The sequence below is a fragment of the Diabrotica undecimpunctata genome, chromosome 2, assembly GCF_040954645.1.
Source record: "Diabrotica undecimpunctata isolate CICGRU chromosome 2, icDiaUnde3, whole genome shotgun sequence".
NCBI lineage: Eukaryota > Metazoa > Arthropoda > Insecta > Coleoptera > Chrysomelidae > Diabrotica > Diabrotica undecimpunctata.
Genome location: NC_092804.1, coordinates 176,753,783 through 176,772,147, shown reverse-complemented (window position 1 = coordinate 176,772,147; position 18,365 = coordinate 176,753,783). Strand labels below are relative to the sequence as shown.

The following is an 18,365-nucleotide window of genomic DNA, read 5'->3' as shown; positions in this document are numbered from 1 at the left end:
AACATAAAGAACTGGACAGGCATAAATAACACTGGCGATCTTTTGCATGCCGCAAAAGACAGACGTCTGGCGTTAAGATCATTCGCCAACGCACTATAGGTGCACAGCACTATAAGAAGAAGAAGAAGAAGCGGCTTTATTTCCCTGCTTATTCAATTCTTTTAATACAGTATAGCCCGAAATAAACAGTACTGAAACTGAAACATAGGTGTCTCTTTGTGCGCGCTTTCATACTCAAATTAACTAGTATAGACCTGTCAAGTAATCCTTAAGCAATTAATTAGTGAGACTTACTCGTTAAAAATGGTGTTAAGTACAGAGGAGAAAGTATTTCTGGTGGAGCATTATTTTCGCTCATACGGAATCGACCAACGTAATGGTGCAAGTCTGCAATATGTGTGTGATCAATTCAAACAACGCTTTAATAAACGTTCTCCAAGTAATGCTGTAATTTTGAAGGTTACTAAAAAGTTTAGAAATACGGGTAATGTATTGTGTCAATGAAAAGGAAATTTGGGTTAGAAACAACAATAATCATGAACGTTTTTTTGGAGCGAATCTTCAAAAATCCGAAAGCCAGCAAGACAAGGAGAGCATTGCATCTTGGCTTAAAAAGAACTTCCTTGAAAAGAATCCTGAAGGAGCTGGGTGCATTTTCGTATGTGATTCATCAACAATTACATCCTTAGGATTATCGCAGTAAAGTGGAATACTGCGCCAAAATTCTTGCGTTACAGAAAGAAAATCTTGATTTTTTAAAAATTGTAGGAGTTTCAGATAAAGCACATTTTAATTTGTCGGAAGCCGCCCCCTTCCCAGCGCAAACCACACTGGCCCGCTGTCTACCAAACACAGAATTACTGCTTGAAAACCATAACGACCCGAAGCACTCATCGTCAGACATTGCCCTAAGGAAAGCCGCCCTAGAGACGATACACACCAAGTACCCAGCACATGAGTGGATCCACATATACTGCGATGGATCCTCGATGCCGGACTCGGGAAGAACAGGAGCAGGATACGTCTCAACGTTCTTCAAAGGCTCTATAGCTGTGGGTGCCCCTCTCACCAACTACGACGACGAAATTGCTGCTATACACGAAGCTGCAAAAAATCTTGAGAATTTCCAACACCCCCAAAAAGTTGCCTTTTTTATCGACTGCCAAGCCGCAATCCTCGCCCTGTCGACAAATCGATACACCGACTGTGCCAAAACAATATCTTGCCGCGTCCAACTATCGAACTTGATGGAAAAAGGGTGGCTGATTACTCTACAATGGATCCCTAGTCATGTCGGTGTTGAAGGAAATGAAGCGGCGGATGAACTTGCAAAAGAAGGCACTACTCTTCCACAGCCCCCTAGCTTCCAATCGTACACATCAGCAAAATCCACCATTAGAAGAGGAATCAAAGCGAAGATAAAAGAGCAGCAAATACAAGCCGGTGCTGAAAAATCTTGGGCCCACCTAATAGAGTCACCAATCCCTCGCAACTTGCCGAGACCCATTAGTGTAGCCGTGTTCAGAACAACTACGGGGCATGACTACCTGGCTTCCCATCTACATCGCATCGGCGTCCGCGAAAATGACAACTGTCCACTATGTGATCAGCCCCAGATGGATGCTGCTCACCTTCCAGAGTGCCCAGCCCTGAAAACAGACCCACCCGAGGAGGATGAAGATCGCCTACGAGAAACGGCTCGTCTATACTGGTCAGCGCGCCACCAAATGGCTAACATGCCAAGGGTGGGCGTTGGCTAGTAAGTAAGTAAGTACGTTTTAATTTGCTGAGCCATGTAAATAGTCGCAAAAATTGATTTCTGGGCTTTGCCAGACCAGATGAACTTAAAGAAGTTCCTTTAAATAGTGCAAACGTGAGTGTCTGGTGTGGAGTTTCTGGACACGGAATAATTGGTCCATACTTTATCCAGAAAATGGTGTGCAAGTCGCACTTAATCAAGAGAGGTAAAGATATTTCAAAAGCTTGTGAACCTCATGCATGCCCGAAAAAATAAATGGGCCCTAAAAACATTTACCATTTTAATTGCATAGGAAATTAGGCGACAGGGTAGGATTTGCACGTGCTAATGATGTCGAGTATTTCCAATAAAATGACATATTATGTTTTTCTAATCCTAAATATTTCAGTTGGTCATCGCATTTTTATTTTATCTCACATTGAAAGATGTAATAAAAATTTACGACTTCCCGTCTTCACTGCCGATAACAATTGCTGTGTAAAAATGTAAAATGTTTTTATTGCACTAATTTGGCTTATACATAAACCTTTTAAGAACTGAAAAAATTCTATAGACAAATAAATAAATAACAAATCAATGTATGAGAAAAATAATAGGATTTTGGTTTTAAATTCAGCAAAATATGTTTGTACAAGAGGTCGCTCATACAAAAAGTGGTCCTAATTTATTTAATAGTTTTGTATAAATCCATTTTTAGGTTATGATAAGGGCCTCAAACAACTAAAAACAATGTTTTTAAATTAAATAAGCCCAGACTAAAGTATAAGAAACTTATAGAACAAGGTTGGGTGAATTCAAAAATAATTGTGTGTTTTTGAGCATACAATCATCATTTGTCGTTTTTTTTTTCGGTTTTAAATTGTTTATAAGTTGAAAACGATCAACTTTAGAGAAAAATTACAATTAAGCTTTTTTATTCAGAATGATAAAATATTAAAAACGATTGTTCACGAAAAAAAAAATAAAAATATTAAAGCTATTTCACTAACGCAAAAACTAGTTCGTCTCTGTCTCGCTACGATAACGTACTGAAAAGAACTGCATGTTTTTAGCAATGCCTGATTGCATTGTCTCGTTCGTAGATCGACGTCACTAAATAATTACGTCAGGTCCACGACATTATGAATTATCCCTACATACAAATTTTAACACGCTTTATCTCTGATCTACGTCAATTCTGTCGATTTGGTATTTTGGCACCAATTTTTCCAGCAGGACGGGACAACTTACCACACTGCTGTTGCAATTCGTCAATTTTTTCAGTAACATTTTCCAAGCAGATTCATTTCACGATTTACTGACCTCCCTTATCCTTCACTTTCTCCAGACCTCACTTTTTCAGATGCATACATTTGCCGTTTTTAAACGACCACCACAAACCTTCGATGATTTTTTTTTTTTATTTAAATTAACGTGCATGTGACATCTATGGTCATTAGCACGAGTTACGATTTACATGGTAATATCATATAAATTACAAAATAATGTAGTTAACATTTAACATAAAGAGAAAATAATAAAAACTTATAATAATATAACATTTATATTTTGTTGAGCAGTAGACTTTTCTCGAGGAATTTGATAACCTTGTTGATTTGGTCTGTGCTGTTTAGGACCTCTTTGAAGTTAGTACTGATATCCAGTTGTTGGCGTAATTTGGCATAAAAAGGGCATTTAATAAGTATGTGCCTGATTAGGAGAGTCGTATTGCAGTGCTGACATTTTGGTTGTGAAGATGATGTCATCAAGTAGATATGAGTTAGACGGGTATGTCCTATACGCAATCTCCGTATGATTGCCATATTTTTTCGAGATAAACTGGGATAGGTAAGAAGATTCACTGAGGGTTTAATTTCATGCAGCGCTGAAGTAACATTATTCCAGTGAATCTGCCAGGTGGATAGATTCAGCTTCTTCAGTCTAGCTTTGAGATCGTTGCAAATTTGTATATTCATAATGGTGTCCGTGGATGATGCGGCTTTTTTGGCAAGGCAATCAGCTTTTTCGTTACCACTAATACCAACATGGGATGGTACCCATATCAGAGTGATAGTTGTATTTTGGTTTATAAGAAGTTGATATGTGTCATGAATATCTTGGACGATAGGATGGTTGGTGGATATAGCATTAATGGAGTGTATGGAGGAAAGTGAATCAGAGCATATGGCTATATGTGTATTTGGATATTGTTGGGCATATTTGAAAGCATGTGAGATAGCTAGTAGTTCACCAGTGTGGATGCTACACCAAGGAGAAATTTTAGATAGTTCGATAGGCTGTTGTACAGTGGTTACAGAATATCCAACACCACTTTCAGTCTTTGACGCGTCAGTGTAAAGAACTATGTTAAATTTATTTTTGTTTATAAGTTCTAGAAAGAGAATTCTTAATGTACTAATACTGGTATTTTCCTTGTTAAACTTGGTGAGGGAAATATCATGATGTGGGAGTATGTTGGTCCAATAGGGATTATTGGAGAATGGTAGAGTTCTGGTTTCAGACAAATTTATATCTTTTAGTAACGGTTGTAGAAGACTAGGAATAGGATTTATAATTAAGTTACATGAAGGGTTGTTATGGGGATGGTGTGATGATGTAATTAAATGATATACTGGATTGGACGGATTGGAAGAAATTGCAGCAGCATAGGATAGAAGAAGGTTTTCTCGCCTAAGCCATAGAGGAGGTTCATTAGCTTCACAGCAAAGACTTTCTGCCGGACTAGAACGGAATGCTCCAAGACATAGACGAATAGCTGTGTTGTGTACTGTATTTAGTGAATTTAAGATTGATTTAGTACCAGACATATAGACAAAACATCCATAGTCGAGCTTGGAGCGGATAAGTGATCTGTAAACTTTCAGTAACGTAGTTTCTTCCGCACCCCAATGATAATGTGGGAGTGTTTTGATTATATTTAACCTTTTTAGGCAAACTCCTTTAAGTTCCTGTATGTGTTGTTTCTAGGTTACTCTTGAATCAAATATCAGCCCTAATATTTTGCAATTATCAACAACCGGTAATTTGTAGTTGTTGATAATGATTTCAGGAACAAAAGAACTCATTCTTCTGCTAAATTTAATTACTTTGGATTTAGAGTGGGAGAGGGTAAGTCCTAGAGAAGCTACTTTGTTTTGTAGGTCATTTACTCCTAATTGTAGAATTTTACTAGTAGTTGCGTTGGATTTACCATGACAGTACATTATTAGGTCATCGGCATATAATACGCATTTGATTGGTGGAGCTATATTTTCACTTAACTTGCTAATCGAAAGAATGAATAAGGATGTGCTTAAAACTAAACCTTGAGGAACTCCATCATGTTGGATGTGTGGAGAAGAAAGGAAGTTATTGACAGAAACCCTGAACGATCTAGATGTTAGGAAGTTTTTGATAAATGCGTATATGTTGCCAGTAAGGTTACATTCAAAAAGTTTGTCAAGAATTGCATTTTTAGAGATGGTATCAAATGCGCCTTCTATATCAAAGATAGTTGCTATCAAATCTTGCTTGCAATTTATTGCGTTGGAGATATGGGTTTGGAGTATTACCAGATTATCTCTTGTGGATGCCTTCGATGAATTAAAGGATGCCATTTGAACCTTCTTCGCCGGCCTAAAACAACTCTTATTCTATAATAAGACGAGAAACTTGCAACATCGGTATAAAGTCTGTCTTAAGCGAGGAAATGTACATTTAGAACTTAGAACATGTAATAAAGTGTCAATAATATGCATTTCTTGAATCAGTAAAATAATTACAAGTTCAGTAGTGTTTATTTTGGGCTATTATGTACCTTTCACAATACAAAGTAATAAGTTATTATATTTTTTGTCATGTAGAAGGTATTCGGTTACGTGTTCTAAAGTCAACTGTGATAACTTACTTATTTGTATTTGAAATTACAAAAATAAAAATAAAATAACTTTGAATAAAATTATTATTATGAAAACAAGGTTATAGAAATAAATTACGCATTTACAATATATTTTATTTAGTCCGAGATGACTACAGTTTTAGTAAAATTTAAAATGCGGAAATAATTACATATTGTAATTTAAAAAAAGTTAATTTTCGCCTATAAACAAACAGTAATATTGGCACTTTTTGCACCATACATTATGATGAAGTGTTTTTAACTTGTTTGAGTTAGAATATGTAATTGTTTCAGCATTTTAAATTTTACTTGTCCGCTAACCTGAAGATGACCAGAAAACTGTAGTGGTCGAAAACGGTCGTCTCAAGAGAAACAAAATAGATTGTAAGTCCGTAATTTATTTCTACAAACTTATTTAAAATGGACTCGCATGTGCAACCAATTTAATATTTAATTATAAATAATAATTACATATAATTTACATTATTTATTAGAAATCTTATCAATTATTTCTACTCCAGGCCGATGTGCATTCAAATAAATCGATCCGTTTTTATGGACCATTTTAATAGGTCACAGACATGATGATTTGTTTAAGTTATTTGCCTAAGTTGTTGTATGTGCAAACACATAAAAAAGAAAGGAATAACATCAGCTTTCAAAACAAACAACAACTTATATATTGAATATATTAAAAACAACAAGAGCCAAAATAAAAAGCACTTACACAGTGGTGTATACAAACTTAAATGTGGCGACTGCCCAAAAACTTAGATCGGTCAAACTGGTAGAAATTTTAATAAACGAATAGCAGAACATAAAAGGGCTTTCAATAATAGAAAAACAGATTCTACATACGCACTTCACCTTCTAGATCATAATCATTCTTTTAATGAGGAATTTCAAATTCTTCTCATTCAAAATAAAGGCCTTAAGCTCTCTTATAGAATCTTAGAATCTATGGAAATTAACAAATTAAAAAACACAGATAATTCTGAATGACCAACTTGAAATAAACAGTTCTCCCCTCCACAACTTATTTCATTAAATACTATAAAGTGTAAACTCATGCCAAAACTGGATCGCTTGAGAAAGGCACTCTGCCGAAGTATTTTCAGTGTTTTATTGTTTATTGTACAGACATAAAATGTCTTTTAGTATAAAATTTTTAAGCCGATGGTTGTTTGTATCCATTCACTAGTTAAAAAATGTGAACAGCTTTGTGTTAAGATTTTTGTCCTCGTAGTGTTGTTAATCTGGATCTTGAGTCCAGGTGGTTTACATTTCTGCAATAAATTTGGAAATACTGACATGTCAACATAGACTGTAGTAAATGGTTGTTGGGTTACATGCCCATGATCCAAAAGGGCTGGACAAAAACCTCGATGAAGGAAGCGGAATTATGGAGATAAAAAGACACCGTAATTACTCTTGTGTACAGTACTGGAACAAAGAAAGAAGAGAAGAAAACTTGTAGCATATATATTTTTCTTATTTAAATCATTTTTGGAAACATTTCTTTAATACTGTAGCATTGAAATATTTGTTGATTGATGGTTTTAGAAAATATTTCGCACACATTTTCCTTACCAATCGTTTAACACTTATGATAATTTTGGACGATAAATTAATGACAATGCTTCTTGAATTCGTTCATGATGGCTAAGGATGTTTATATGTGCTCATGCCTACATGTGTGTGTGTGTGTGTGTGTGTGTGTGTGTGTGTAGGTGTGTGTGTGTGTGTGTGTGTGTGTATGGAGAGAGAGATGGCATTAGATAAAGAATCTTTTTGTCACACAAAATTGTTATAAGGATGTTTAAATTTTGATCTTAGAATCGTTAAGAAAATTGATTAGAATATTTTAAATAGATTTGTCAGAATAAGATAACAGATTGCTGATGTTAACTGGTAGGCTAATGATGAGATCGATTACACCTAAATATAGGCTCCGAGTCTGTTCCCTATGATAAAGACAATCGAAAAATCAGTGGTTCAAATATCCGATAGATTTTTTATTACACGTACAGAAGGGAGTTTCATAGATTCCAATCCTATGCAGATGCTCTGGAAAGAGGCCATGGTTAAGTTTTAGCCGGGTTATCGACGAGTAATGTACTTTATTCTAGTTAAAATTAAAATGGTGCATATTTTTGGTAAGCATAGATGAAGAGAAAAGTAATGGTTTCTTAAAGTTTTCTGAACCTCTTTATGTCTTGAAATCCATCTTTCCCTGCCAATACTCCTGATTGTAGAAAAAAGATCTTTAAAGTAGTAAACATTTGTAATATCGGATATCTCAGATGTATTGTTTGCCATACTGTCTACTAATTCGTTTCCAATTACTCCATTGTATCCTTTAACCCAGAGAAAAGTAACTGTTTTTTTGGTGAATTTTAGTTTATGTAATAATTTTTTGATATCAAGTATAATGGAGTTTTGAAAACTATCTAATGGATGGCTATGAATAGCTTGTAGTAGTGTCTGAGAATCTGATACTATTACGATGTTCTCATAATAATTAGTAACACATTAAGTTAGTGCTTTCTGTATAGCAGCAGCCTCTAGTATGGATTTAAATATCAGATTAGTTAAAATTGGCAAGTCTGAATAAGAGGGCATTATAATGGTTGGTTTGTCTATTACAACTTCAAGGTCTTGTTTGTAAAAAGGAAATTTTGGGAGCTGTAATATATAAGATTGAAATGAATTCGTATCAATAAAAGATTCTACAAGAGGAGGAGAATTTTTTATTCTCCAGTAAGAATTTATTAAATTTTCTGTCAAGAGTAAATCTATTGTGTGAACCATCTGTATGTTATTAGATGTTTGTTGGCTAATATTTGCGTACGCATGTGTCAAACTGGTTATTGGGCTTCTGCTAGAACTACTTGGTTTGGCGAGACATTATAGCTCCTAGACAAATGTTAATTAATTTAAATTGTATTCTGGCAAGGCTTAATAAATTTGTTTTGCATATTGAACCGTAAAGAATACAACCATAATCCAGAATGGATCATATGTAGGATTTATAAAACATTAAAGAGATATTATGTTGATCTGCAACCCATCTTTTTTTTCGAAACGAAACGCAGAAGGTTAATTCCACGATCGCATTTTTGTTTCACATACTTCATATGGCTGGGCCACAAGAGTTTTTTGTCTACAATCATGCCTAGATACTTATACTCTTCTGCTAAGGGAAAAATATAATCACCTATTATACTTTTTTCACATTTGTCTGTGACTTTTTGTCTACGTCTACTGAAACACACAATCGAAGATTTTTCTTGTGATATATTAAAACCCATTTGTTTTACCCACTTATCTATGTTACTAAAGCGAAGTTTTAGATTCAACATACAATCTTTATAGGATTTATGGCTGGTATATAAACATCATCTGCATATTTAATTATTTTGCATTTGTCATCCATCAAACCAAGCAGATCTGCAGTATATACATTAAATAATAAAGGCCCCCTTTGACCCTGTAATACATTTCTATGGTCCCGTAAGTATATTTTTCTGTTCACATACAAATTTATTATATTTACAGATAATTTTGTTCTGAAGGTATTTTCTTATGGAATTTTAAATTAATTACTATTTAAATGGGAATAAGCCACAATTAAAGGTTAAAATACGTTTATTGACGTTTCAATTTCCACTTCGAAAAAAGATTTCCCAAGTGGAAATTGAAACGTCAATAAACGTATTTTAACCTTTAATTGTGGCTTATTCCCATTAAAATAGTAATTACAGATAATTTTTTGTCAATACCACACGCCACTATTTTTGAATATAATATATCCAAATCAACCATGCCATATGCACCCTTTAAATCTAGAAACAACATAGCATAAATTCGGTTTTTGAGAAACAGAGTTGAAGATCCGTAACTAAATGAGGAGGTGTCAATCAAAATCAATCATGTCCACCTTAAGAAGTTTTAGCGAAATCGCAAAAAACGTATTAGTAAATAACCTTACATGAAAAATCGGATAAATTAGCATATATCATTTTTATTTACTGAAATTAACTGACTCTTAGTAAATATTTCAAATCTGAAGGTATAAATAAACCTGTAAATACATTTTAAAAAAAGGACATGTTCTTATTTGATTGGACTTCATGGACGTTGATAGAAGGGGTTGATAAAAAAATCTTAGACTACTTAAAATATCTATTGTATTGTTACAAAAAATATCTTGAAAAATGGCTAACATTTACCAACGACACTTTCCACAAAATATAAATGTTTAAATGTGTAGTCCAATGTCAGGTTCTAGACAATCACAGGATTCGTCCACTTCGTCAGCATCAATTTCGTCGTCCTGGACTTCCACTATTATGGTCTTATACCAAGATAAAAAGTCATGTTTCTGCCAGTCATCACCATACATTTTCACAAGTAACGTCTCCACGTCCTTCTTCTTAGCTGCTTTCACTATATTGCTCAGTGGAAGTGACTCTACAGGAGTTGAGAACGACCTTGGAGAATGCCAGCCTTTTTTTTTGAGGCTTGTTGTAGGTTTCAAAATCACTTTCAAACCTAAAATTATGTGCCGATTTCACTTTGATAACAGTAAGTTCTTGTCCATTGCGGTTGACAGCTTTCTCTTTCCTTACAAAAATCCTCTTCTTTTCAGATATCATTTCAATGTTTTTAAATCGTGTAGCCAAACTTTTAGCATCAATCAATCCCCAATCCTCTCCAAGTTTCCGTACTTCTCCAACAGAACTATATGCATTGTAGTACTCTTCCTTTGTTGCAATGGTAGGCTGCTTCCTGAGTAACTTTTCAACCCTTCCGAACACCCGATCAGCGGGGAGGAAGCTATGCCCGCGAACAGGGTATGTTAGAACAATCTCCTCTAAAGCATTTTGCACTGATCCTAAGTAATACACTAATGTGTGAACTACGGCATTGTTTTTGTTTTGACCGGCACACCCTTCGGTCGTACCCCTTCCTGCAAGTTCTTCAGTCCATACGTAAAATATGGGGTTTTGTGCGTTTGATGCTACAATGCAAAAAGAGTAAAAACTTAATTGTCCTTTGTAGAACGCGTCTTGAATAGGAGTTTTGGGAAGTGCTTGAATTTGCTGGAGATCAAAACAGAAAGTAACCTCATTTTCTTTGTTTTCCTTTAAGAGCCCATAAAAAGCATTAACTCTTAATCTGTGTATTCTTTTCTCCATCATAAATTGGTTGACCACTACCAAGTCTTTCACAGCTTTAGCCTTCTCAATTTTCAGCTGAAGATCTATTTTATTGCATGTACTGCAAACGTCAGAAGCTGGTGATGAAAATCCGATATTTAATTCATTGAAAACTTTCTTTAAATTTCTTAGATTTCTTAACTTTAAGATTATCAAGTACAGAATCAATGTATATTAGCCACAACTTCTTAATGTTTAAGTCTGCACCAAGATAAATCCTTTTCGATTTTTTTCGATTATAGTGGCTTTCTTTTCCTCTTAAATTTCTCAAAAAAAGGCGGACTGATTCCTTGTTCGCAGCAGATTTGTGACTCTTCCTATCGCCACCCCTCTGATCTTTAACAGCCTTTCCCTCTTTCACCTTTTTAGAAATATTAGTCAATCTTGTTCCCTTCACCATGGTAATATGCATGAAAAGTTTCCCACACAGGTATAACTTTACCGGTTGATGAAAGTATAGAATATTGTACACTAAAACTTTTAGCCTTTGATTTTTCAGAGGTAGGCCTAGGCCTTCGCCACTTTATGTTACGTTGATTTATCCAACTGGCAATGGTGTTATCTTGCGTGTTTTTGTCAGGTATTTTGTAGAGGATATTTTGAACACAAATAGCATCTATAGGCCTAACTAATGCACATTTCATACCTTTGTTCATGTGTTTACATGGAACAAACACACGACATCCCACTGGAGTACTGTATCGCTTAAGCTTGGCTCTAGTTATTTTATCCACAGTCTTTTTATTTTTACGAGATCCTTCATTGGCATCGCCCACTCTCACTAAGTTTTCTTCATCAGATCAGAAAATACAGACAATGTGTTGACATGGTCAAATCACGTGACCAAATCGGGGCACTCCTATTAGCTGAATGGACATGTGGTGGTATGATTGAAACCAACTGTGAACATGATTTCATTTGATTTGGGAACCTAATATTGTGTATTCATTTTAAACAGGACATGATTTTTTTTAACCGAAACCGAAAACACCATAGAATAGGATTCACTCTTTATATTATGAAACAGCTGCTAACTCATTTGTTGATTTTTATGGACATGATTGATTTTGATTGACACCTCCTCAAATGTATGAGAGCATCAATGGTACCTCTACCTCTACGAAATCCATACTGTGAGTAGGGAAAACTAAACTACTTTCAATAAAATGTTCTAATCTAAATTTTGTTAACCTTTTCATGCCTATTTATTTTAGATAATTAAATTTATCAATTCTGGGAAAGTATTTAAGGGACCATTAAAGGGTTTATGAATATTCACCGCGTCATAAGATATTCACATACACATAATATAGTTAATATTCAACTATTTACAATATTACAAGCAAAGTAGATAGTGTCGCTTATCCTTGGTTAAACCTTTGCGGTCAGCGGAAGGTGTTCATGAGTTTGTACCCATTTTTAAATAATAGATCAATTAAAGTCAGCGAAACGTGATTAGTTTATTATTTTAGTGATAGACGGGCACGCACAAATGGGTCAATACCTTAATTCTGAATTTTAATCATAACAATACGAAATGATCGAATTATAATCAAATTAAATTGTTGTTAAATCAGTTTTTATTAGTGTTGTAGCTGGAAAACAATTGTAATGGTGTTTAAAGGTAAATGTGCACATTTTTATTTAAAAGGTGTTTATAAAATTAGTTTCATTGTAGAATTCGGTAGGCAACCACGAATTTAATTGGATTTTTTGCCGTTTATTTATCGCAAAATTATAATTGTTATTAATACATTGTAAATCTCTAGTCTCCAAGGAGTTAACTTATTGTTACCAGAAAATAAAAGATAAAGTAGATACTTGATTCATTTGTTTGGAAAAAACAAATTTCAATTATTATTTGGGGCTTAAATAAAGTACAATAATATTTGAAGATTCAAGCTTTTGAAAAATTTTATTTTCTTTTTCAAGAATTTCTTCAATGCAACAAAAGATAAAAAATTACAAGATGTACAAATTTAATGGGTATTAAATTATAATATTAAACCCAATAAATAATTGAAATTTATATATATATATATATATATATATATATATATATATATATATATATATATATATATATATATATATATATATATATATATTTCAAATGATTTTTTTCGACCGTACTGTTTTAAATATTGATTTAGAGTATCAGCAATCGGTCAGGAAATAAAACTCTATTTGTTCAGTCTCAATATTTCGTCACGATTTTGTGACTTCTTCAGGAGAAAACTGTAAATTTATTAGAATAATTAATGATTATATGTAAACAAAATGAATATTTTAATACTTAAATTTTAATTCTTATAGTTGTAGGTATTAAAATATTCATTTTGTTTACATATAATCATTAATTATTCTAATAAATTTACAGTTTTCTCCTGAAGAAGTCACAAAATCGTGACGAAATATTGAGACTGAACAAATAGAGTTTTATTTCCTGACCGATTGCTGATACTCTAAATCAATATATATATATATATATATATATATATATATATATATATATATATATATATATATATATATATATATATATATATATATATATATATATATATCGTCAATTACTATTTAAATGGGAATAAGCCACAATTAAAGGTTAAAATACGTTTCAATTTCCACTTCGGAAATCGTTCTCAAAATACAAACATTAGTAAATTAAACAAATTTTGTTTTTTGTTACTTAGTGAAAAATTCTTCTAATAATTTAATTTTATCTGACTCATCTATATTGACAATTCAGACATACATTATACATTTTAAAGTAGACGACTTTAAAATGATATTGCCAATATTGTTGAGTTGCGTTCCTGGGACGACTTTACTTATAAGATACCTAGTTCATTCGATTACATGAAATCAACTTTAACTTGAGAATATCCGTCAGAAAAGATCATAACATGTAGTTCGTCTTTAAAAAGACAAATACATGCCATGATGACAGTAAAATTCTCCTGTTAGTGATTCCATAGTAAATTATGAGGGAAAAACCAGGAAAAAACCTCATAATACTATCCCGACATGGTAAGTATTTGATCGTGCATTTAGTTTACCTTCAATAAACACCAAATTCCGATTTTATATGTTTGTTATTTAAAAAACATAAATGATGTATCCTCTATATGTTACTGACTTACCAATACTGGTATTTTCCTTTTAATGACTTCCTCTTTCAATATGGGTAACCAGATCCTACTACATTCTGCCGAGGAATTCGCGACACAATTGGTCTCATTTAGCATAATTAGAGCCGCTTCTTTGATTTTTCTCTTTTTACCATCCGTTTCTTTTAGGACTATATTTGAATCATTCCATTGAACCCTATGTTCATTATCCCATGCGTGTTTACATATTTGAGATCTATTAAATTCTCTATTTTTAATATAGGATTGATGTTCACTTATTCTATCATTTAATGGCCTTGATGTTTCACCTAAATAAAACTGATCGCATTCACAAGGTATTTTATAAATGCAATTCCTTGTCCTTTCTTGTTCACTGTTAGGTTTGGTTTTGGACAAAATAGATCTCAACGTGTTTGTTGTTTTGAGTGTTGTTGAAATGTTGAATTTATTTCCTATCCTTTTAAGCTTTTCCGATAATCCTTTTATGTATGGATTTGTTATTTTCCTCGTATTATTCCTTGTATATGCTGTAGGATCTCGTTCTTTTTGTTTTGTTCTATTCGATCGATTGTTGAAAATTCCTTATTTATAAACGATAAAGGATAATCATTTTTTAATAAAACAGATGTTAACAAATGTTTTTCCTCCAAGAACGAATTTTCGTTAGAACAAGTAATTTTGGCTCTATCGTATAAGGATTTAATAATTCCCTTTTTAATATTAATATTGTGATTTGATTTGAAATTTAAATATCTGTTGGTGTGTGTTTGTTTTCTATACACCTGAGTTTCGTATCCAGTATCGTTCTTAGAGATTAAAACATCCAGAAAAGGTAATGTGTAATATTTTCTGACGGATATTCTCAAGTTAAAGTTGATTTCATGTAATCGAATGAACTATCTTATAAGTAAAGTCGTCCCAGGAACGCAACTCAACAATATTGGCAATATCACTTTAAAGTCGTCTACTTTAAAATGTATAATGTATGTCTGAATTGTCAATATAGATGAGTCAGATAAAATTAAATTATTAGAAGAATTTTTCACTAAGTAACAAAAAACAAAATTTGTTTAATTTACTAATGTTTGTATTTTGAGAACGATTTCCGAAGTGGAAATTGAAACGTCAATAAACGTATTTTAACCTTTAATTGTGGCTTATTCCCATTTAAATAGTAAATAATTTAAAATGCCACAAGAAAATAGCTTCAGAACAATATATATATCGTCGTTTGTATGCACAAACACAACATCTGGTAATTTTTCAAAACAGGCTTTTAAAGTTTGTGTTCCAATAATTTTGTCTTATTTGTTTTACTACAGGGATTGGAATTTTAAATCCAGCCCTTATTTTGAGTTGTGCCACTATTGCACATCAACATTTTGTCTTTCAAAACTGATTAAGGCAAAGACAAGACTGGCATTTTTTTGTTATTCCTATCAACTGAAATAACGGTTCAGTAAAGAATAATACTTCTTCTTCCTACTTTATAAATAGGCAAAATGCCTGTTTTACTTCGGTTTTTAGCCTCAATTGACGTTGTCTGACCATCTTTTCCTCGGTCGTCCCAATGATCTTCTTCCATTTGGTGATTTGTCTCTTGCTATTCGTACTATTCTATTTTCTGTCATTCTTTCGATGTGTTGATTCCATTCCACTTTTCTTCTTTTGGTCCACGCGCTTATTTCCTCTATACCACATCTCGTTCGTATTTTATCACTTCTTACTCTGTCTCTTATAGTTCGGTTTGTTATTTTTCGTAAGACTTTAATTTCTGTTGTTTCCAGTAGTATTTGTGTTTTCGCCGTATCTGCTCTTGTTTCCGCTGTTTACGTCATTATCGGTTTTATTGTTGATTTATATATCCTGGTTTTCGTTTCCGTTGTGAGGTATTGTTTCTCCAGATTGTGTTGTTGAGGCATCCTGCTGCTCTGTTTGCTATGTTTACTTCTTTTTGTACTTCTTCTTCCACTTTTCCGTAGCTTGACAGTTTTATTCCCAAGTATTCAGTTTCCATCACTTGTTCTATTATTTTGTTATTTACGACTAGTTTACATCTTCTCGGTTCCGCTGATATCACTATCGCTTTAGTTTTTTCTGTTGAGATCTCCATGTTGTATATGAGCGCCGTATCTTCGAATCCTTTAATTAATCTTTGTAGGCCATCTTAATTTTCGGCTGTTATTATGGCGTCGTCGGCGTAGCATATTATCCTTATTTCCTTTTCTCCCATTCTATATCCTCTTCTTTTTTTAACTTTCTTTATGATTTTATCCATTATCAGATTTAATATTAATGGGCTCAGCGAATCTCCTTGTCTAATGCCAGTCTCATATTTGATGTGTTGCGATAGTTTTAAAGAATAATACAAGTTACTTAAATGAGAAAATAGGTTTCTTAACAACTATAAGAAGAACGAAGTAAAAAAGTACATATTAATAATAATAGCTATGATTAGCATAGATAACATAACATATGATTAACATAGAAAGTTATGATTAACAATCCTTTAAATGTCGGTAGAAATCAGCTCGAATTAGTGGAACACTTTTGTCTTCACAAAGGCTAGTAAGGTCTTTTTTCTTCTTTTCAGTTATTGGCAGGCTGCCAGTGTCAGCCTTTACTAGTTCTATAATATCCAGCTTTCTAATTGTTTTCTTATTTTTTTTCTTAGTGGTATCAACTGACGTGTACTTCTCTTATGTAAATGAAATTTTAAAATAGTGGTGAGTACCAAAGCTTCCTTTTACATGAATTTCACAAATATCGTTGAATTGAAACCTTTTTTACCTTTACCTAAGGCACCTTCAAGAACAAACATTAAAAAAGGGGCAAGTATCTATCTTAACTGATACACCTGAGGGTGAATCGAAGGATCTCAACAATTTACCATCTTCTGACAACGACGACGTCGAAGCATCCCTTACGATGATAGTTCGGATCCGTCTTCTGAGCATAGTTGACAGTCAGACATAGATTGGAAAGGACGTATGACTAAAAATAACAAACCAGATACACGAACAGAGTTTACACTGGAAACTGGTAGATTCTACCTAACAAAGCTTACTGGAAAGAGGATCGTACGATTTTAGGTTGCTAAAATAGTATCTTTAACTCCAACAATAATGGTTAATTACCTGAAGAGAATCCGCTTATCTGAAAACTTCTGTCTGATTGATATAAAGGCATATGCAATCGAAAAGGAAGACGTCATTAAGAGCGTCGTGGAAATTCCCAAGAAAAATGGATCCTCAAAACGTCAACAGGATATTTATACTTTTAACTTGGATTTTGAAAAGTATTTGGTTGAGTAAAGTTAACGTTATTTAAATTGTTTGTTCTTATGTTTAATAATAATAAATCATTGATTTATATTATTGGTAACTCATTTTGCTTAAAATTGTCCTTATTCTAAACAAAACTTAATAAAACAAATATTAAAAAGATTTCGTTACTATGTTACTTTAAATGTGTCTGTTAATAATTAAAATAAAAGTTTTGGTAATTATGTTTACCAGTGGCCCAAGGTACAATACGTATTGTACCTTGGGCAAATTGTAGGCGTTCAGGAATTTTTTTTCTTTTAATAAAACCAACTCATGTAATCAGTTGTTATTTTTATTTTACATACTACAATAGTTTATACCTATATTGTATTTGTAATACCTGTTTAAAAAAATCCTACCCAAGGTACAAAACTCTCCCCTACCCTTTCTTTGTCACCTCTTGCTAATTTTGTAGCAGAAAGTTTGAACTTCGTATGGTTGAGTTTTCGGTTGAAGTTACTCCCCGATATTTCCTCATAAAGTTATTTATTTTAGTTCCAGAGCCATTAAAAGCCTTTACATAACTCATCAGCATGGCGAGGCATGTTGTATTTATATCATTAAAAGTTATATGCCCTGAAAACCTTTCCATTCGAGTTAGATGTTGTTTATCTGTTTAAATCTAGAGAAATTACAATCCGTTTACGATTTCGTGTATATATTCGAAATCTCAAGCAATTCCAGTGAGGAGACATTCAAAACTTTTGTGAAATTACATTTCCTGTTTTCGACAATATAAGATACGATTTCCCATGGGGAATTTGTTTTTTTCTGACGAAATACGAGTATTTTAGATTGTTATTAGACCTTTCATTAGATTAGGATTTATAGAAATTAAATGACTGATTTTACAGTGATATATTAATTAATTAATGTATAAGATTACCAATCTCTGATGTCTCATTTTATTGATAGTAGAAAATAAACATTTTAACATATATATATAATTTCGGTTTACAACGTTCTTCGACGTCTTCCGATTTCCAATCTCCATCTCATTCTATCGTTCCATAGATCGTCTTCCAGTTCTCTTTCTCTGATTTCTTT

The 18,365-nt window shown here is 33.0% G+C and overlaps 2 protein-coding genes across 2 annotated transcripts in view; one reads left to right on the top strand and one right to left on the bottom strand.

Annotated features, from left to right (window-relative positions):
- The window catches only part of tow (target of wingless repressor), a 552,940-nt gene that overhangs the window by 402,967 nt on the left and 131,608 nt on the right, over positions 1–18,365 (bottom strand). The window lies entirely within an intron of this gene.
- Positions 12,216–18,365, top strand: part of LOC140433588 (putative inorganic phosphate cotransporter) — a 74,802-nt gene continuing 68,652 nt past the window's right edge. Inside the window, exon 1 of the mRNA XM_072521570.1 lies at positions 12,216–12,482. Within this exon, the coding sequence (XP_072377671.1) occupies positions 12,470–12,482 (13 nt within the window). The 5' untranslated portion in view covers positions 12,216–12,469. The remainder of the gene's footprint in view (positions 12,483–18,365) is intronic.